At 38.1% G+C, this 15,676-nt stretch overlaps 1 protein-coding gene across 7 annotated transcripts in view; it reads left to right on the top strand.

Moving 5' to 3' along the window:
- ACSL4 (acyl-CoA synthetase long chain family member 4) overlaps positions 1 to 15,676 on the top strand; it is a 90,566-nt gene that overhangs the window by 38,965 nt on the left and 35,925 nt on the right. For 2 of the 7 annotated variants that reach the window (XM_017546490.2, XM_017546491.2), the window contains 4 exons: positions 10,591 to 11,121; positions 11,362 to 11,539; positions 12,887 to 12,996; positions 13,123 to 13,261. In XM_017546490.2, the coding sequence (XP_017401979.1) occupies positions 10,771 to 11,121; positions 11,362 to 11,539; positions 12,887 to 12,996; positions 13,123 to 13,261 (778 nt within the window). In that variant the 5' untranslated portion in view covers positions 10,591 to 10,770. Of the gene's footprint in view, positions 1 to 58; positions 1,955 to 10,590; positions 11,122 to 11,361; positions 11,540 to 12,886; positions 12,997 to 13,122; positions 13,262 to 15,676 lie in introns of those variants that run through there. The other 5 variants (XM_017546497.2, XM_017546496.1, XM_017546494.2 and 2 more) reach the window with 3 other exon arrangements.

The raw sequence follows: 15,676 nt of genomic DNA, 5'->3' as shown, positions 1-15,676 counted from the left end.
TGAAGAGTGGTAGTATTCAAACTTCTATAATTGATTTAACTACAGAAAATACTGTTTTCTCTCTCACAGATATACACCTACACCTACACATATATCTGTAGCCCATCTAGATATGGAAGGGAAAAAAATGCCAAGGTGAAGAGTAGGAGTTACCAGAAGCATTGGCATGAACATATCTGGCCAGTTGTGTTCAGGAGTTTGCAGATAGTATCTTGTGACACTTGGAGGCTCCCCATTAATTGCCTTTGTCTCAGCTTTCCCAAAATATGTTTCACAATGGAAATAATTAACACCCTTATCACTTTTGTCTCACTCATCTTACTGAAGCATAAGCCAAATAAATAAATGAATGTGGAGGGAGAGAACAGAATGACATGTATTCCCAATCCTAATGTGGAGGCATTAACTCAAGGGGTACTTTCCATGGCTTCTTGTATTTGGCTTTGTGTGACTTCCTTCTTTAGGTAGGAATTCTTTAATTTCTAAAATGTCAGACACACTCAAAATGAAATGCTAACAAGGATAAAATGCATTTTTGAGTTATCTGCTGTCTTTAGAATATGTGCTCTTCTGTTCTTTGCTATGGCTAATATCTGAGTGTTGACTATATGGCCATAAGATTTCAATATTTAACAGATTTATCAGTCTTTGAGTTCTTTAATTAGAATCACTTATAAGGTATATTTAGTACTGAAGAGCAGAATGAGTTTTTTTTTTTTTTAAATCATGATACAATTTTGTATTATGGTGGTCAGGCAGCTGAACTATAGTCATTTAATTGGCCATTTTATAAGAAATGGTTTAAGACTACATTGTCGAATAATTTTTTAACAATCTGACATATTGGAAACAACATCGACCAATAACTAACCTATTAAACTGGTTCCTCCTCTAGCAAATGGGGAGGGCAGATCATGTGGCAAAAGAAAGGCACAGTTGTAAAATTCTCCTTGTAACATGAAGATATTCCTATGGAAAATACTACTGCTGCTTAAAGATTTTTTGAAACCTACACTCATGGTTGAAAGCCCTATGTCGTATTACTTTATTATAATAAATATGTAAGATGACAGGAGATAGATGTATAACCTATAGATATTTTGTATATTCTTCACTTGAACAAAACACATTTATTGTAAAAGTTAACTTTAAATTCTATAACCCAATTATGTTCAGTTAACTTATGTTAAAATCATCTATATATTCCAACAGCGAAAAAGTGCCCAGTAAATCAGACTTTGTAGATAAAATAAAAGTCTGCCCTGCCCCATGGTGCAATGGGCAGGTTAATTTAGCAGCAAGGTTTTATGTACAGGGACCTGCAGCAGTTACTCTTCAGCATCAGTTGTACAACATTGACATTGTCATCATGTTCTCTGCTCCCCTTCTACAGCACTGACCATTTGTATTGCTCTCTAAACATATATCACCCAGAATTTGGTTTTTCTCCCTTTTTCATTATGTTTAATAGTTTGATTATAGTATCATGCTTGGCCAGTAGGTGTCACTTGTAGCCTGATTTATCCTCAAGATTCCTTTAAATGTAAGCTTTGGATTAAATTATTCACAGCCAATTATTGGATTAAGTTGTATACAACCAATTCCCAACTTTAGAAAGCTACATATTTAAAAATCAAGTGTGTCTTGATCACTTAAAATGAGGAATAGATGTATAATTCTACACAGTGTATGTGAAGTGTGTAGGGAGCAACATTGGCTCCTAGAGGTCTGCATTTTAACATATATAGATAGGATGCCAATTATAACATCCTATGACCTAGAAACAACCTTATCTGCTGCATGCCGGGGATCATCTTCTTAAGGCGTGATGGGAGGGAACTCACTCTAGAGCATTGAAAGTATTGTCAACATGGCAGCTGAGGTGCTTTCTTTGCTGGGAAAAGCTGGGAAGAGACTGGCAGAATGGCGGCTTCAGGAGTTAATACCTCTCCAGATGGTGAAGTAAACGGGTTCAGTTTATCTTGTGAGAGACGTACCCAAAGATCAGTCATAACTGAGACGATTTCAAACTAGCCAGGCACAGGTGTTTTCTGTTGGTATACAGCATCTATATAGTCATCTTAGGTTTTGTTTTGCTTTTCTCAGTTTTAAAATGTATTTATTATAATTACTGTATATTTGAGCTTAAGGTTTGATTGCACAAGTCATTTCCTACTGAGTAGACTGCTTGTTATTTGCAGTATAACAATTTGAATCAGATGAGACAAGTGCCGTACTAATACATATATTTTGCATGATTATTTTGTCTTGCCGACTGATGAAACATCTTGTTAGCAACTCTTTTTTTTTTTTTTTTTTTTTTTTTTTTGAGATGGAGTTTCACTCTTGTCACCCAGGCTGGAGTGCAATGGTGCGATCTCGGCTCACAGCAACCTCCGCCTCCTGGGTTTAGGCAATTCTCCTGCCTCAGCCTCCTGAGTAGCTGGGATTACAGGCACGCACCACCATGCCCAGCTAATTTTTTGTAGTTTTAGTAGAGACAGGGTTTCACCATGTTGACCAGGATGGTCTCGATCTCTTGACCTCGTGATCCACCCGCCTCGGCCTCCCAAAGTGCTGGGATTACAGGCGTGAGCCACCGTGCCCGGCCGTTAGCAACTCTTAATGCCTTTATTTTCTTAAGGTATTGGCATTCTCTAAGTTTTAATGTTAAAGTATAAGTTAATTGTAATGCCTCCTATAAAGTTTGATTTCATTTGCAAAGTGAAACCATTCTTACTCAGTCTAGTAGTTGAACTTTTTCTTGTATGTTTTACAATCATTTAGAAGTTTTTCATAGTGTGTGAAAGAAAATAAGATTTTAAGGAAGTACTCCACCCCTTTACAAAAGTCTTTGTGATGCAGCATCTATTTAGAAATATGATCTTTTAAAGTACAGCAGGTATTCTTATCTGTTTAATCTCTTGGAACTTTTATAATTGTTTTCTGATTTAATGTTTACTAGTTTGTAACTAATCTTTTTCAGAAGGCACATTGTCCCTTTATTTTGTATTTAAATTACTCTTAAATAATGTGTAATTTGAATATGAGACTTCTAAAAAGTAGCACTTATATAGTTAACTGTTTATTTTCAAACTAACTTAAAAACTTTTTGTAAGATCTTATGTCAAGGACAAAGTTAATTTGTCACTACTGTGTGTTTCAACTTAGCAGATGCATGGATCCTTGCTTGGTTTAGTTCATTTTCTAAAACTTTTGAAAAAATGTCTTGGCATTAACCAACTGCAGTTCAGTAGTTTTTCTCCTTTATTCTCAAATTGGTGTTGTGTCGCATGCTTCTGGGTAAGATGATTTCTTCTTTTAAATTCAGATTTTAATTAATATGTAGTGTTTGTTTACATTGTGTACTAGAGCTTAATGTATCACTAACGCTTTTTGTGTTTAACGTATCTCAGAGTGTTTGAAGTAACTGGAATGAAATAATTAACATTAAACCTCACCTCAGAACAAAAAAATAAAATAAAATTGAATCTGATGTTTCACTAAAACTTCTAGTACTTACTGGATATCTGGAGAGCCCCCCTCTTCCCACACACAATGTCTTAGGATATAGGACAGATCAGTGCTCAAAATTGTTGCCAGTATTTTTTCATACCCAAAGTTTGTCACCCTCACTTATTTAGATTATACCAGTATGACCAGGATCACAGACAATTGAGCTAAGAACATGGACTTTAAAATCAAATCGACCTGGGTTCAGATCTCTACTCAGCTGTGCTATCTTGGGCAACTGAATCTCTCTGAGTCTGTTATATCCTTGAAATGAAGATACTACCTCAAAGGAGTCTTCTGAAGGATTAAATGAGATAATATATCTGAAGGACTTAGCACAGTACCTAGCCTGTAGTAAATGCTCAATACCTGGTTGTTACTAAGATTCCCATATGGAATGGTAAAGTTCAGCAGGAGCAATTAACTATCCCAATGACTGAAGATAATGCCCTGCCTTTTTCCGGCTGATATACAAATACATTACTTGATCTCAAGGAAGCACCACTCAAAGTTCATGTCCTCCTAATGGTGGGATAGCAGTAACACTCTTCATACATGGAAGGACCACATACCTTTGAAAAGTATCGGTGAAAATGCACATAGTGCAAATTGTGTAACCTTCATGCTTTTATACCACACATCTTTTCTTTCTGTGCAACAGGCAGTTTTTCCAGTTTTATATTTTCTATTAAGCAACTAACAACATGTTCAAGTTTATTTTAATTACCAGGAATTTTAAGAGTATAGTATTTCCTAGGATGTTGGCATGGACAAGTGATTGCTTTTTAAGATGATTAAAGTTAGCTACCTTAACGTTATTATACTTGCATATATTTTTACCTTATAGAATTAGAACAATTCAGTGCATATTCTTAATTCATTAAACAATTTTACTGAAGCTAATACACAAAGACTCTGTTCCAGTCACAGATTCAGCAGCAAATGAGACAAACTCTCTGCCTCGTGAAGCTGATATTCTAATAGGGACATAGACAGTAAACACGAAAAATAAAACATGTGGTATATTATGTGAAAAATACTAAGAAAAATACTAAGTGAAAGATACTAAGAAAAAAATAATGCAAGTAAGGGATAGAAAGTGTGGGAAAACAATTTTGAAAGAAGGTGGCTGGAGAAATGCCTCACTGAGAAGGTGTTCTTTGAGTAAGAAAAAGAAAAGGAGGCAAGAGAATAAGCTACGTAGGTGTCTTGGAAGAACATTGTAGACAGAGGGAACATCAAGTACAAAGGTCATGAAGCAGGAACAACAGGGACTGCAGAAGAATGTTCCAGAGAAAGCATACTAGGAGGTGAAGTCAGAGCCTTGAGGGGTAGGGGAAAGATTATCTAGTCTTGTAGGTTACAGTAAGGACTTTAGCTTATATTCTGGGTGAGTCATATGGGAATTCTTTGAAAGATTTTGAGCAGAGAAATGGTATGATCTAACTTACATTTTAAGACTAGTACTCTGGCTTCTGAGTTTAGAATTTATAGTAGAGGTACAAAGTGGAAGCCGGGAGACTAGACTGGCTATCCCATTTATCCAGTTGAGAGATGATAGTGGCTTAAACCAGGACAGTAACAGTGGAGGTGGTGAGAAGTAGTTGAATTAGATTCAACTGTTTCGTTCAAATTAGATTCAACTGATTCAAACCCTTAAGATTTGCTGATAAATTGCCTGTGGAATGTGTGAGAAAGAGAAGGGAGTAAAAGGGTGAATCTAAGATTTTTGGTCAAAGCAAGTGAAATAGATAAGAGATGGGTAAGACTGGGTGAGATAGGATTGTGGAAGGATGATCTCGGTTTTGAACATGCTAAGTTTGAGGTATTTAACTGACATCTAAGTGGATCTCTTGAGAAAACAGATACATAAATCTAGTGTTTAAGGCAGATTTCCAGGCTTGAGGGAGAAATTTGGAAGTCATCATGACATAAATATGTGGTATTTAAAATTGTGAGGTTCAAGGACCAAGCCTCATATCATTTAGAGGTCAGGAATATGAGGAAGAAGCAGAAAAAAAAAAAAGGGCTGAAAAGGAATAGCCAGGCAAGTAGGAAGAAAACCCGAAGAGTATGGTCTCCTGGAAGCTAAGTAAAGAAGTTTAAAGCAGAAGGGGGTTCAGCTGTGTTAAAGGCTGCCAGTGGGTCAAGGAAGAGAACTGAGCTTTAATTGACCTTTGGATCTAGTAGCATGGAAGTCACTGGAGACCCTGATAAGGAGAACAAGTTTATAGAGTGGTAGAAGACATAAGCCTGATGGTAGTGGGTTCAAGAGAAAACAGGAGAGAAGTGGGAGACAGAGAGCCGTAGACACCCACCTCTTTCAAGCAGTGCCAAAGAGTTGGAAAATAAATGGGCTATAGCTGAAAATAAGGAACAAGGGAGGGAATGTTTTCTAAGATGAAAGAAAGAACAGCTGGTTATGAAGCTGAAGGGAATAGTTCAGAAGAGCAGGGGAAATTAATGAGGCAGGACAGAAAGGGAGGAATTGGTAGAGTAGCACTTCTGTGTCCTTGTAAAGACAAGGTGTAATACACAAGTGAAGCTGTTGGCCTTAGCTAGGAACATCAACAGTTCATCCATGGTCACAGGAGAGAAAACAGTATGTGGCCACAGATGTGATGAGGTGGGTAGATGTAGTGGTGAGAGTCAGTGGATATTCGCTTTGGATTGTTGCTGTTTTCTCTGCAAAATAGGTCCGCTACTGAGAATGAGGCTGGATTAGGAATGTTGGTGGTCTGAAGAGAGTAAAGTATGAAATCCGGAAGAGTGGGCCAGTGAGTGGACTAGTGCAGTGTGGTCTCTCTGCATGAGGGAGAGCCCATTTGTGGTAGCAATCACAAATTTAAAGTGAGACATTCAGCACAGTTGTGTGTTTCTCACAGCAAATTCAGCTGCATAGGTACAGCTACAGATTAGGTGGAGAATTGGATAGGATAGAACCAGGCTGAGGCTGAGTTGATTAAGTACAACCAAGTGAGAGCATGGCAAGAGAGATGAGTGCGTTTGTCAGGGACTGAGTATGATTGCCTATGGAATTTAAGAGGAGCAAGACAAAGGTTTCTCCCATCAGCACTATAAAGTAGGTCATACAAGCAGTATCCCTGTTTTACAGATGAAACCATTAATACAGAGCTTTTTGTAAAATTATGCTTTAAGCTCTGGGGTACATGTGCAGAACATGCAGGTTTGTTACATAGGCATACACATGCCATGATGGTTTGCTGCACCCATCAACCCATCATCTACATTAGGTATTTCTCCTAATGCTGTCCTTCCCTTGGCCCCCCAACCCCCCGATATGCCCCTGTGTGTGATGTTCCCCTCCCTGTGTTCATGTGTTCTCATTGTTCAACTCCCACTTATGAGTGAGAACATGTGGTATTTGGTTTTCTGTTCCTGTGTTAGTTTGCTGAGAATGATGGTTTCTAGCATCATCCATGTCCCTGCAAAGGACATAAACTCATTCCATTTTATGGCTGTATAGAACCATGTTTTAAACACAGATCTGTGAGCCTAGAAAATTTTTGTTGTTTCTCTTATGAGACATTTTATTCTTTTTTTTTTTTAAGTGAAATGGAATGTTCAAATCTTTTTGAAGTGAAATCAATAGGCTGAGTATAACCCCTTGAAAACCTCTTGACAAGGAAGTATTATAGTTTAAGATGATAGGCAAAACTGGGCAGAGGCTGGCTAGTGTACTTGAAAGAGCACTGGGTACTCAATTTGTGCTCTGCCATTCATTTGCTTCTCTGTAAGATGAGGGATCATTCAATATCAGTGGTTCAAATATTCAGCTGAACTGGAAGTTCCAAGGAGTCCTTTAGGGGCTGTTATAGCCTCCCCTACTAGAGCAACTCAGCTTTTTGCTTTTATCTACACTTGTGTTTTTATATCGATGTAAGATTTTATTCAAATGGATGACCCATTACCCCCTCACTACCTGCAGAAAGAATTTGAAAACCTCTAGACTAAATGATCTTTCTGGTTTCTTTCCACCTGAATGTTCTTTGAGCCTTGCCTACTTTGTGTGTGTGTGTGTGTGTGTGTGTGTGTGTGTGTGTGTGTGTGTCTGTACTAAGCACCATAAGGATTACATAGAAAGCTTTTCTCTTTCTCTAACACCTAAGGCAAATTGTATAAAAGGTTAAATGTATATAACATGAATAGCTAAAAAACATACAGTGCAGTTTAAATCCAACTAAAGTATAAACTCTTCAAAAGCTATTTTCTATTTCTTTATATATTTTCAGCCTTAAGTCTGTAGATTTCTCAATTGAGGGTAGCATGGTACTCACCTCTTAGGGTAATTTTATAAATGTGAAGACATGCTTTCATGTCTGCTAATATTGTCTCTGAGAATGTATGCATTGAAACAAGTATTTTTTGTTATTTTAAATTAGTTTCTTTATCGTACTCTTTTACCAGTAAGAAATTATTTTTAAAAATGGTGTGTTGGTACATTATGACTATCCTTGATGTTTATGAAAAGGTATCACAAAATATTTGTCATAAGAAAGACATGTTGGGTTTGATATGGTTGAGAACTACTGGGCTGTGTTCTATACTAAGGTACCCAGAAGTTTGGAAGTGAAGGTAATATAATCATGTATCAGATCGAGTGGTAGCTTTCCTAATGATGTAAGGAATTAGAAAAAGTGAAGATTGTTCTAGACTTGAGTAGTCATGAAATCTTCAATGGGAGGAGAGGATTGTTAGAGGGGGTCTTACATATTGAGGACCAGTACTGTGATAAAACACTTGACACGACACACCTTATCTTGAAGAAATGAATGAGCAGACTTGTCTAAGAGACTGAGAAAGTACTTTCAGGTAGGGTAAATCATAGAATTTAAACCTGGAAAGGCCCTAAGAGATCATCCAGGCCAGATATTCTTATTTCATGGTTATTGCCTTTTGAAGTTCGTGGATGGATTTCAAAGAACTTGTGAGTTCCTTGAAATTGTATCGTTTAGCATGTCTTTCTGAGGGGAATTGGGTTTCTAGGTCTCATTGTCAAAAAGGCCTACTGATCTAGTGTGCTCCCAGACTCAGGCAGATGGTTTGCTTAAGGTTACATAGGCAGTTAGGGGCAAAGATGAGGATTGACACCCAGTGATTTCTAGTTTCTTGCTCATTTCAGTGCACTCAGCTAAATGAAATAAACAAAGGCAGACACAGGGTTAAGCTACCATTTTATAGTAGATGATATAAAAACAATCAACTAGCCTGGGGTCAATTGAATTAAGTCTGTTAGTCTTTCTACAAAAGTTGCAGAAGGATGGGCTTCAGTTTGTCTCTTCAAAGTTGACTAATACTTTGATTTTTATTGTTGAAATATGCTACTACTCACCAAAATAGCTTTCTCAATGGAAGGCAAACTCCTTGAAACATACTACTATTCTTGGGCTGGGTACGGTGGCCCCCTTCTGTAATCCCAGCACTTCGGGAGGCCATGGAGGGCAGATTGCTTGAGCCCAGGAATTTGAGAACAGCCTGAGCAACATAGTGAAACCCCATCTCTACAAAAAGCACAAAAAACCTAGCCAGGCGTGGTGATGCACATCTGTATTCCCAGCTACTCCAGAGGCTGAGATAGTACGATCTCTTGAGCTCGGGAGGCAGAGGTTGCAGTGAGCTGAGATCATGCCACTGTACTCTAGCCTGGGTGACAAAGTGAGGTCTTGTCTCAAAAAAAAAATTACCATTCTTGAGACTGTTTCTGTGGTTTCTTTCCCATGACACTGCTTTTCTAACCTGCTGCAGCCCCCAGCTTTCTGCGTAATCCAATCAAAATTACCTTACCTGATTTGTCAGATCTTGTAACTACCATAGTGTATTTAGTCAGTGTGTACCCTATGCCCCAGTCAGACTAGTGTCCTTGCTATTGGTACTTCCTATTCTCCCAAAGTCCTTTCATTCCCACCTTTGTATCTTTTTTCATATGGTCTCTGAGCCTGGAATGCCTTCCATTCCTCTTTCATTTCTAGATGCCCAACATAAGATCCAGCTTAAATCTAATCTCCACAAAGCCTCTCCTAGTTACTCTTGGCCATTTTGCACTTCCTCTGAACTCCTTTTGCACTCATTGTTTATACTACTGCTTATACTGTGTGTCGTAGTTGTGTATTAGTTATGTATTACCACAAGGCTTTTCAGTAGAATTGCTTTAGTGATCATCTTGGGAATTGGGATTCCCGGAATTCTGGGGTGGGACTCTGGACATCCCCAAACCCTGTTTCAGCCAGAGCAACTCCACTTTTAGTATTACATATGGGCAGTTTGCAGTAGTGTTTTTTAGAAGAGATGGTTTAGTTGTACCCTTGTCCCCATGTGCCCAAACAGTTTAAAAAACACTGGATCTATCTTCTGTGATAGTTGACTCATAAGTGTTAACTTGTAATAGGCAAGGACCAGGAATTAATACTACTTCAGACTTGTATTACCACTCCTAGGCAACTAGTGCAGTTTTGAGCACAAAGTGGACATGTAGGAAATGATTTTACAATTGTATTGCTCCCATATGGGGAATAGGAGATAGTAAATAACATTACTTCAGAAATTTACTTTAATGAAGAACTCAGAATAATGTTTCTGGGTTGATCTTTGAGAAATAAATCTAAGTTGGTAGTTTCTGCCCCACTCCCCTCCCTTTGGATGTACGCCTAACCCTATTTAAGGCTGTCTAGTTTATATACACGTTTAAGAGAAATCTCATTCTTGGCATACCCTATTCTTCCAAAGTTTTGCCAAACTTAAATATCATATTCATGTATTTGTATAAGTATTAAGGCTGTTATTCAACTCACAGAATGATATGCAGAGCACCAGTACACCTAGAAACCTAGAAAAAATTAAATTCAGGAGTTGGTGTGCTCAAAGACATTTATGTCAATCATGATTATAAATGGAAAATACCAGCCTTTCAGACCAGTTATTTCAGTTTTCTGTAATTAATTGTGTAAGCTCATAAAGACCTGAGTATTTAAATCAATTATGCTATCAACTTGTTAATTCTCTTTTGTTTTTGTTTTTGTTTTTCCTGCTCTCTGCTTGGTTCATTGTCATCACCTACAGGTGTACTTTATTGTCGGCTTCCAAAGATTACTAACTTTTATCTGTATCACTAAGATTGAACTGCCTTGGCTCTACTGCTATTCTTACTGCTGCTTCCGTTATTGCCTTCTTCAGCAAAATAAGGCTTTCAAAAACCAAAGAATAACAAGAAATAAGCACCATTTTAGAAGCCTTTCCACTATGAAACTTAAGCTAAATGTGCTCACCATTATTTTGCTGCCTGTCCACTTGTTAATAACAATATACAGTGCCCTTATATTTATTCCATGGTATTTTCTTACCAATGCCAAGAAGAAAAACGCTATGGCAAAGAGAATAAAAGCTAAGCCCACTTCAGACAAACCCGGAAGTCCATATCGCTCTGTCACACACTTCGACTCGCTAGCTGTAATAGACATCCCTGGAGCAGATACTCTGGATAAATTGTTTGACCATGCTGTATCCAAGTTTGGGAAAAAGGACAGCCTTGGGACCAGGGAAATCCTAAGTGAAGAAAATGAAATGCAGCCAAATGGAAAAGTTTTTAAGAAGGTAAAGTATTTTAGTGATTTTCATTTATTTTTTTAAAGACGAAGACACATTTGTTTTATCATAAATCGAGTGTGTTTTAAATATGCTGGCATTCTATTATAGTGATGTGTAAAACTACTCAGAAGCCGCTCATAGGTTCTGTATGTTCACTTAAGAACATTTTTGGAGTTTTATGCTTTGGATAGTATTTAAATTGCTTGTTTGAATATACTAATATTAGAGAGTATATCACTTTGACAGTTAATTCTTGGGAATTATAAATGGATGAACTATCTTGAAGTGAACCTCAGAGTGAACAACTTTGGTAGTGGACTCACTGCACTGGGACTAAAACCAAAGAACACGATTGCCATCTTCTGTGAGACCAGGGCTGAATGGATGATTGCAGCACAGACCTGCTTTAAGTACAACTTTCCTCGTAAGTGCCTCATGTTTTTGGAGAAGGGAGACAAGACTCTTTGCTTGCATGTGAAAATTGTTTTGAGATGCTTATGATTTAAAAGTACGTGTTGGTTAGCCATTTTACACACAAATTATGTCCATAATACAGTATGTAATATTGTGGCTAAAAGATAACTAGTAACTCCTATTAAATATGGTAACTTCTAAGAACTAATATGGGAATTGGCATCTTTAAGGGATGTGATTTAGACTTTTATTTTCCAGTTGGAAATGAATTGTACCTAAAAGAGTTGGAGTTTGGGGGTATTTTTTAGAGGTGATACACAAAGAGTAATGATTAAAAGAACAAGAAAAAATTCTTAGGATAATTCAAGTTCATTGCTTCACTTTGAGATCCCTTATTTGACTTATTCCATTTTACATGTGAAATATGCATGTGACAGCTGGAATTGGCATTAGATATGTTAGAAAGTAAAATTGAGTATATTTCTAACACTCAAGCATTTGTTGTTGTCACCACTTAAGAAATAAACAATGCATTGTCACATAGTAAGTACTATATTGTTTGTTGAATGAAATATAACATTGTAGGGTAGGATTGGAGAGTTTGAATTTCAAAGAAAAAAATAGATAATATGGAAATGATCCCCTGTGTACCCATCACCCACTTTCAACAATCAACAGCTTGTGAAAAGTGGCTAATTTTAACCACGTTGTTGTTTCTGGTTGCCAGTCTAGAGCTCAATTTCCAATTCTTTCTAAGTTTAGAAAATGTCCTTTGATTCTAACTGATCTTGGTTCAAGTTTATGTTTAATTTTTGTTGGCTCCTAAGGAGTAGATCTCCTTGATCCCTCTAATTAAAGTGTGGAGGTCGCCAATCACATTGGACATTGGACTCACTAAAACGGCTTCTTAGAAGGAGTAAGAACATTATTTGTGGCTGATCTTCTGACTTAAGATCCTTTAGATTTTCAAGGACATATCTTTGCTTTGGAGGCTATGGCCAATGAAAGTGTGTATCATGAGGAAGCCCTAGCTGGACCAGTCTACCTGAATTGAGTTCAGCCAGTACCTATTGGCCTTGAGCATCTTGACAGATTTTAGATCAGCTGTGGCAATGCCATATTTCTGGGTTTCTTCAGGTTTAGGAAGTGAGAGTCCTGGGAATTTGTAAGAAAAACTTTGTGCTACCAGGGAGTTTGAGGCAAGGTTGAAGGGTAGTAACAGAGACTATGAAATCAAATTAAATTATACAATGTCTTGGTGTCTCTAAGTGTACCTATTGTTAAAGACTGACTTAAATAATATCTCTTTCTAATAGATGTTTATTACTTAAAATTTGTGTTTATTTTTATTATGTAGTTGTGACTTTATATGCCACACTTGGCAAAGAAGCAGTAGTTCATGGGCTAAATGAATCTGAGGCTTCCTATCTGATTACTAGTGTCGAACTTCTGGAAAGTAAACTTAAGGTAAATATGAAATTTTCTTTTAATTCATGGTTGCATTGTCTGGCAGGACAGGAAAATGTTCAATAAGTGAATTTTTGTTGCAGGCTCCAATTTAATAGCTGTTTTGTTTTTCTTTCTGTTCAACAGACTGCATTGTTAGATATCAATTGTGTTAAGCATATCATTTATGTGGACAATAAGACTATCAATAAAGCAGAGTACCCTGAAGGATTTGAGATTCACAGCATGCAATCAGTAGAAGAGTTGGGATCCAACCCAGAAAACTGTAAGTAAAGCAGTAAAAATAATTTAATTTACCTATTCCAGGTTTGTTATTTCAGTAGGTCAGGGAAACAAGTGACATGAATAAATCCACAAAAGTTCTTTGACTGAAAAAAAAAAGTTTAAAAATGTTTAAAAACTATCAAGACCATATATGACTAAGATTTTCTCTCCCTTTCTCCTCAAAAAAAGTAACTTAGTAAATTTCACTAAATTGTTGAGATGTAATCAGTGGTTCAGACTTTATGGCAGTTGCTGTCAAATGATTCTTCTTTTTTTTTTTTTTGATATGGAGTGTTGCTCTGTTGCCCAGGCTGGAGTGCAGTGGCACCGTGTCGGCTCGCTGTAACCTCCGTCTCCTGGATTCAAGCAATTCTCCTGCCTCCTGCCGAATAGCTGTTACAGGTGCCTGCCACCACACTGGCTAATTTTTGCACTTTTAGTAGAGACAGGGTTTCACCATGTTCACCAGGCTGGTTTTGAACTCCTGATTTTAGGTTCTCTGCCCACCTCAGTCTCCTAAAGTGTTGGGATTACAGGCGTGAGCCACAGAAAATGTTTAAAAAATTTTTAACACCTGTAGTCCCACCTACTCCAGAGTCTTAGGCAGGAGGATCACTCAAGCCCAGGAGGTTGAGGTTGCAGTGAGCCGTGGTCATACCACTGCACTCCACCCCGAGTGACAGAGTGAGACCCTGTGTCAAAACAAACAAAAACCTCAATGAGACTCCATTGCCTATGCCGTCACCCAAGCGGCCAAGATCTACAGAAATGTTGTCTTTCACAAATGCAGATGTATAAAAAGGACATCTCTTCATTTATTGAGGAAGTTTCAATGTTTTTTACGTACACATACAATGCTTACATACAATGTGAACGTTGTGAGGCTGGGTGTGGTGACTCCTGTAATCCCAGCACTGTGGGAGGCCGAGGCGGGTAGATCACTTAAATTCAGTAGTCTGAGACCAGCCTGACCAAGGTGGAGAAACCCCACCTCTACTAAATATACAAAAATGAGCTGGGCGTGGTGGCAGGCGCCTGTAATCCCAGCTACTCAGGAGGCTGAAGCAGGAGAATCGCTTGAGCCTGGGAGGGGGAAGTTGCAGTGAGCCAAGATCATGCCACTGTACTCCAGCCTGGGTGACAGAGTGAGACTCCCTCTCAAAAAACAAAGTTAACATTGTGATAATGCACTTTTGTGGAGTTGAGTTACTGATGTCCAAGGCAGCAGAGGAAACGTCTGCCCTAGCTCTAGGATAGACTGGTCTGCCTTCTGGATTTGTTCCCAGATCAAGGGCAGATCTTCCCCGCCTAGTCCACTCAAACTTCCACAGTCATCTCCTCGGGAAACACCCTCCCAGACACACCCAAAATCATCTTTTACCAGGTTCCCACGTGTTCTTTCATTCAGTCANTTGCTCTGTCACCTAGGCTGCGGTGCAGTAGCGCCATCTCGGCTCACTGCAACCTCTACCTCCTGGGTTCAAACAATTCTCCTGCCTCGGCCTCCGAGTAGCTGGGATTACAGGCACCCGCCTGTAAAAATACTAAAAAAAAATAAATACTAATTTTTGTATTTTTAGTAGAGATGGGGTTTCACCATATTGGTCAGGTTGGTCCCGAACTTCTGACCTCAGGCGCTCCATCTGCCTCAGCCTCACAAAGTGCTAGGATTACAGACGTGAGCCACCGCTCCTGGCCTGATTCTTCATTTTTAAAAAATAACCCACTATAACCTTCCAATTTGGGCCTCATAAAAGAATAATGTCTTAGGCCTTCCATTTAGTAAACTTTCTGAAAAAAATGCTTAATGCTAGTTATTTTAATGATGTTTCGGAGGATGCAAAACTGCTTAGCAATATTAATGCTTGGATTTATTTTACCATTGAGACGGTGTTTGGTATTTCATTTGAAACAACGGTACCTTGTAGCAAAATGTCAGTTGGCCATCAGGGCAGAGAGTTGAGGAAATTAATACTCCATTTGAAGAGTTTCCTTATAATGGTTAATGAGATGGTTATAATAGCATACTACAATGAGGAGATGATTCATTTTTGCAGAAGAAAATGTTGGTCGAATTTCTACTCAGCTTCTGAACATTTTACTATTAGATAATGAACACGCGTTTATAATAACAGGTATAGATTATAGCTTTCTGCCATGTGTCCAGAATGGCAGAGAGTCTGAGATTTTACCCTGCTTGCAGGTAAACAGATATGCCTGCAAAACTTCATGGGACCATAGACTTTTGGGTCAGAGATGAGGGACACTTTTTACTCACAACAATAGCAGTAGCCAGAAGTATCATGTCGGCATTTGTGTCATAGGAGAGGAACTCTGAGCTTAAAGGGCCTGAATATCTTATTTTTTTTTTGTACTGGAAAGTAAGCATGCCTGCTGTTTGCTCTGTAGGGAGACA

The sequence above is a fragment of the Cebus imitator genome, unplaced genomic scaffold (genome assembly GCF_001604975.1).
Source record: "Cebus imitator isolate Cc_AM_T3 unplaced genomic scaffold, Cebus_imitator-1.0 Scaffold189, whole genome shotgun sequence".
Taxonomy (NCBI): domain Eukaryota; kingdom Metazoa; phylum Chordata; class Mammalia; order Primates; family Cebidae; genus Cebus; species Cebus imitator.
This window is presented reverse-complemented; position numbering and strand designations above follow the sequence as displayed.